The 6,078-nt window shown below is 39.3% G+C and overlaps 1 protein-coding gene across 1 annotated transcript; it reads right to left on the bottom strand.

Annotated features, from left to right (window-relative positions):
* Positions 1–4,212: 4,212 nt before the first annotated feature.
* Positions 4,213–5,631, bottom strand: LOC133139548 (tumor necrosis factor receptor superfamily member 14-like). The gene is made up of 4 exons (XM_061259118.1): positions 5,529–5,631; positions 5,247–5,372; positions 4,974–5,132; positions 4,213–4,271 (listed from the first exon to the last, which is right to left on the bottom strand). The coding sequence occupies exons 1-4, from the start codon at positions 5,539–5,541 to the stop codon at positions 4,213–4,215; spliced, it is 357 nt and encodes a 118-aa protein (XP_061115102.1). The 5' UTR covers positions 5,542–5,631.
* Positions 5,632–6,078: the final 447 nt, after the last annotated feature.

Here is a 6,078-nt window from a genome sequence, read left to right as displayed (position 1 = left end):
TTCTGGCATGGGCGATCCGGTACAGGGGGAAGCAAGAGTGGCTCTACCTGCTGCTTGGACCTATAGGTGAGGCATATTTCACATGAGGCTGTCGTATGGCTAATGTCTTGGTTAATCCTTGGCCGATACATTACCTTTCGCGCTCTTAATTTGCATTTTTCCTATCCCAAATGTCCCTCGAGCACTTTCTGCAGCATTTCCTTGCGCATGGATACCAGGATGACAAACCGGCATCCCTTGAAAACTATATCATTAACAACTGAAAGCTCTGTCCAGTAATGGGCATGGATCAGTCAAGCTTTTGTTCAGGCCACCCTGTCAATATGGTCTTTTTGAGCTCTCTCATTGTGTCATCCAACTCAGCTGCCTTTCTAATCAGCTCTGTTCGCTTAGCAGACACCAGAAGTGATGTGACAATCATGTCCACATAAGCCTTTATTTCTGCACTTTTCTGTTCATCTGGACTTTCCATTTTGTTGACTGCACGTGAGAGTGTATCAGCAGCAAACGTGAACTTTCCTGGTGTATAAATCATCCTCACACCATATTTCTGCATCCTGATTAACAGAGGCTGAATTGTCATAGGACAGTCATTGAGGGGCCTGGACATTATGGACACTAAGGGCCTGTGGTCAGTCTCCAGCTCAAAAGCCTGTCCATATATGTACTGGTGGAAACGTTCACAGCTGTATGTGCTGGCTAAAAGTTCCTTTTCAATTTGTGCGTAATTGACTTCAGCACTTGTCAATGCACGAGACACATAGGCTACAGGCTGCCAGCTGTCATCACTCATCTGCAACAGTACTGCACCTAGGCCATACTGGGAAACGTCAGCCGAAATCCGAGTGTTTTTTTCTGGATCGTTCTTCTTTGTTTTGTGGATGTTCCATGTTCACTATGGCTGACGTCTTCCTTGGATCTGGCTTGACACCATCCTCTGAAAGCACTTTTCCATGAGCAGGGCACAATCTAGGCATATGCGTGCCTCCACACCCGCCACATTTAAAATCCTGACTTTGGGGACTTTTCTCCATTTGCTTCGAAAACTGTTTTGGGCGCTGCTGCTGACTGGTCCCTGCTCAGCTCCTTGGCTTGTGCATGAGTGGTCTCTGCTGCTCTGCAGATGTGAACTGCTCTCGCCAGTGTTAACTCATGTTCACGTAACAGTCTTTCTCTGAGCCCATTATCAGGAATTCCACATACAATTCTATCTCTGACCAATGAGTTCCTCAAATCTCCAAATTCGCATGACTTGCTCAGGGTGTGTAATTCAGCAAGGTATTGGTCATGCCGGTTTTCTGATCAGCGGAGAAAAACTTGTATCTCTCAAAAGTTACATTCTTTTGGGGCACAAAGTATTCCTCAAACTTTGCCATCAGCACAGTCAATGTTAAAGTTTCCTCGTCAATATGAAAGCTATTGTAAATGTCCAATGCAGCTCCTTCCATTATGTGCAGAAAAATGGACGCCTTTAGTTTCTCATCTCCGGCTTTATAGTTTCTTAGTGAAGCTTATTTAAACCATGGCCACAGAGAGGGACATGGGGATGATTGTGGTGTTAAAATATGCACTACTCAGATTAGAATAATTCCTCAATCGTTTTTTTTTGTTTTGTTTTTTTAATGAAAACTTGAGGTGGGAAGGAAGTACATGAGTATATTTCAGTTGACATCAAGTTATATATTCTCTCTGTTGATACATAGTAGTATTAGGTAGTTTTGTAATTTTGCATATCAAGCAATCAGGCTGGTATTACAAGGCGACAATACCATTACATTACATTACATTACATTAAAGGCAGTTGGCAGACGCTCTTATCCAGAGCGACATACAACAAGAGCAAAGTGCATATCCATAACCAGGGATAAGTGCACTGAAACACCCTAGAGGGAAGTACAAGTTCAACTGCTACCTGCACAGAAAGCAAGTTTCGCTTTACAAAATACGTGATACCATTTGCAGACAGAAATATGCATGTCATCATATTAGTTACTTTTAGTCCTCAGTGTAAAAGTTACATATACACTATACATATTTACATATAAAATAGAAATATTTGATTATGTGAATGATACAGTTCTTAAAAATGATTGATTATACTGTTCTGAGCACAGTCAGCTTCCTCTTTTGAAGCTCAACACCAAGTTTGTAAGATTTGAAGAAGTCTGTGATTTTATTGAATATTTATTTATATACAGCTTGTCTCTTTCAGTTCATGCATGTCTAATATCATGATTGAAACAAATCACCATAGAGACAATGTGAAAATATTCTAATGCCACAGTTGCTGGGGAAATTGGCCTTCAATTTTCTTCAAGATTCCATTGACTAGCAATTGTGTCGATTGCTTCTCCTCCAGTTAGTAAGTTCAGTATAATATTCTGATTTGCTGGTGTGAAGAGCTCAAATGTTGATTGTATGTTATGGATTTCAGATGGCACAGCAAGGTCACAGGTTCAAATCCCAGCTCAAATCTTTCTTACTGGAGTACGTTTCCTCCATGTCCATTTCCTCCGGATACTTTGGTTTCCTCCCATAGCGAATGGACATGCATATTAGGTTAATTTTCCGAAAGGAATCAGTGGAGGCGTGAATGTTACGTGCCCTGCAATGGACTGGTAACCTGTCCAGGATGCATTCCTGCCTCTCGCCTGCATGCTGGGATGGGCTCCTGCCTGCCCTTCAACACTGACCAGGACATTTCCGTTTCCTAGAAAAGTGGAGACTTTGCCTCAGTAAATACAGTACTACCTGTAAAAGTATCATTTCATTCATCAACACCAGGAGTGACTCCAGAATTAAATAAATTAACATGATAGCAATTAGCCAATTCTGCACTTCAAATGCATTTTAAAATGTAGGCACATAATGTGAAAAGTTTCACACATACCATGTTCTTCATTCTCCTCTCTGAAAGCAAAATACTGGTGAATTATTTAGCTACTTGATTACAAAGTTTACATGTTTCAGAATAACTTTAAAACGTAATATTACATTACATTTTTTGATGTCCATCTTTAATTCTTTAAAATCTAGTATGCTTACCACTCTTATCTCTTGTGTAAATATGAGGATTTCTATTCACAGAATATTGATAATTGTCAAAAAATAATGTCTCCAACAGATTGGTAGATTACTTAAAATGAGAATGGTTCTTAAAATCACAATTGATAATAGTCCTAATACAAGCAGCATAGCCACAGTAACTATGAGAACATGGACATATTTTGGACCACATTCACTGATGTGCTTTTGCTTTGTTCCAGTTTTTGGTTTGTCTTTACAGTGGTGATTAATTGACAAGATAATACATTATCTGAAACTACCCCTCATTATAATGTAAATGAACAGAATGGCTCTAATCTGGCAGAACAGACTGTAACAGATGCAGACTAACAGATGCAGTCCAGGCTATACACAGCCCATCTAATGGTATTCATATCAGCATTGTGATCGCCCCCACAAAGATGTGCATTCCCTTACCTTCATCCTGTGGCTGTTCTATCCCTCCATTTTGTTTTCTCTGCTTTCCCTTTCCTGTTCTCAGAATACAAGTAACACAGCCAACTTCAAACTGCCATTTAAACTCCAATGCCCTTTAAATATATATTTAAAATGCAATACCCTTTACATATGTATTAAAGTCTTATCAGACAGATGGGGGAACTTACTTGAAATGAAAATTCCTATGACAGCTGATAGCACTACTACAAGCACCACAGGCACAAGCGCAGCAACTCTGGAACGAGGATTATTTCTTGGTCGACATACACCGTCTGATGTGTTTGTTCCAGCTGTAATTTCCTGAAGTCCCAAGGATTGGCAACTGTCAGAAAAGTAAATACAATAAAAGAAAATCTCAAATAGTCATCAGGGTTATATTTAGTATCAAACCCAATTTATGTAATTTGGGAATAAATGCAGGAAACTTACTCTGTGTGTGGTTTGCAGAATGGCGAAGAAGATTTATTTGAAAACGTTTTGTCATGACATTCTTCGCAATCAGTATTGGTCAATGTTGTTCCTGTGCAAGTAAATATTGGAAGGCATGTTAAGACATTTACAATCTTCAAAAGAAGTTTTCAGAAAAGTAGGGTGAGCAGTTAAGTGAGCTAATTTTGCAAAACAGAAAAGGCTATAAACAAAAGAAGAACATTTCCCACACAACGCACATTTAAAGTGAGCATTAACACGCACAAAGCCCAACCTGCATTAACAGAAGCAGATCGTGCAGCGAGTGGCCTCTGCTAACCACTCAGAAATGAGGGGAACTACACCATACCCCGACAGAAGATGGGGTAAACAATGCACCAATCTACACTGCACAGGGTGTCTGTTTCAACTATTTTATCTGTTTTTTTAAAAAGATAGATATATATATATTTCTCTATACTTGGCCTATGAGCTAGCTGTCTGGGAGGGTGACACGTGCCTAAAATATTGACGCAAAAGACATGCATGCAGCTGAACTGATTTGATGAAAGGCATATGGAAGGAATCATAGGAAACATTCAAAATGTTTTTATGCATTTACTGTTTTAATTACTTTATAGCAATGAATAAAATAAGCAGTAATCCGCCACATGTATGCTATAGGTTATAATTGCACTCATGTATAATATATTTTAGTATTCAGGGTATTCTAGCTGCCAACCATGGTATGCTACTTTGAAGGTTGATGTACTTTTCAAGGGTTCAAGTTTAATCCAAGTGATCACTCTAGGACTTGGAACTGTACTTTCCTCTTGGGTCTTTAATGCACTTGTTCATGGTTCTGATCTGCTCTTTATTGTACGTTGCTCTGCATAAGAGTGTCTGTCAAATTGCTGTAATGTAATGGAATGTGTTGGTTGGATTAACAATGTTTTTATGACTATTTCAGGGAGTTAATACATTTTTTGACTGCTGGATGCAATTTCACCATCATGATTGATTGAAATCCCCCATAGATGGCGGATATGATGCAATCTCACCATTGCGTCTGATGAATGTCCCAGGCCTGCAGATACTGTGTCTCTGTGCTAATCTGCAGCCCTTCTTATGATCTGTCTCAGTGCAGTAGTGCTGATCCAGAGGCCCACACACTGCATCAGAGGTGGGACTGCACTCCCTCTCTGCCTTTAAACCAAGACCTGAACGGAGAATAAAGACCCGTATTACCATACTACCAAAAAAAGACAGTCAAGCAAGTTGCAAATGGCCATGTCATGAATAAACACATTGGTTGAATATGAATAGTTTCTCACCTGGGTCACAGACTGTACAAGTGATACAATGAAGAAGACCGTTGGGCAGCGCCATGAATGATCCGGCAGTGCACGGTTTACAGGAGGTGTTCGTGAATTCTGTGCAGTGCTCAAAAACATGCTCCCCTGTGTGAAAGATTAATCACAAAACATAGCTAAAATGTACCCATTTGAAATGACATTTCAATGACAAGAAAATAAAGAGCACTTTCACTTCTTAATGCCTGTAAGCCAACATATACTGCAGTAGAAGCTTTCTTTTGATGAAAGATAGTGACTTACCAGGTGAGCACATCGGACAGCACTCTCCATTAATGAAATATTCTGCACTTCCACAGCAATAGGAGAGGTCACAGAACAGGAGCAACAGATATACCTGCAGCACATTAAATATTACAAATAAAACTCAAAAACAATTTAATTATTTCTGCTTTCAATTGAACATCTACCATCTGAATGTATCTGAGGGTATGGTTGCACTTTTAGAAAGATGGGTGTATATCCTCAGCTGGCAGGGAAAAAAAGTATTTAAATTTGTTCAATAATTCAGCAGTCTTGGATGACAAAACCTGGTGCAGTGAAAATATTTTGAAATATACACTTTATTAGATATTCATTAGACTATGCTGCTGTTGCCCATCTGCTGTCTACACTATTTAATATTATTTCATCTTGAAACATTAGAATAGAACACATAATTTCACATGAAATCTGAGATGAAGTCATTTTTAAGTAATAATTCTCATTTAAGTACTAATTTAGTCTGCAATGTAATTTGCATGAGAGAGAGCGAGAGTGAGAGATCCAACAGGGGTCTTTATCTAGCCCTGCC

This window comes from Conger conger, chromosome 10, assembly GCF_963514075.1.
Source record: "Conger conger chromosome 10, fConCon1.1, whole genome shotgun sequence".
Lineage (NCBI taxonomy): Eukaryota > Metazoa > Chordata > Actinopteri > Anguilliformes > Congridae > Conger > Conger conger.
This window is presented reverse-complemented; position numbering and strand designations above follow the sequence as displayed.

Coding starts and splice junctions, on each gene's coding strand:
- LOC133139548 (XM_061259118.1), bottom strand. Junction 5,133..5,246: donor TTGTACAGTCTGTGACCCAG/GTGAGAAACTAT, acceptor TTCTCCGTTCAG/GTCTTGGTTTAAAGGCAGAG. Junction 4,272..4,973: donor GACATTCATCAGACGCAATG/GTGAGATTGCAT, acceptor GGTATGGTGTAG/TTCCCCTCATTTCTGAGTGG.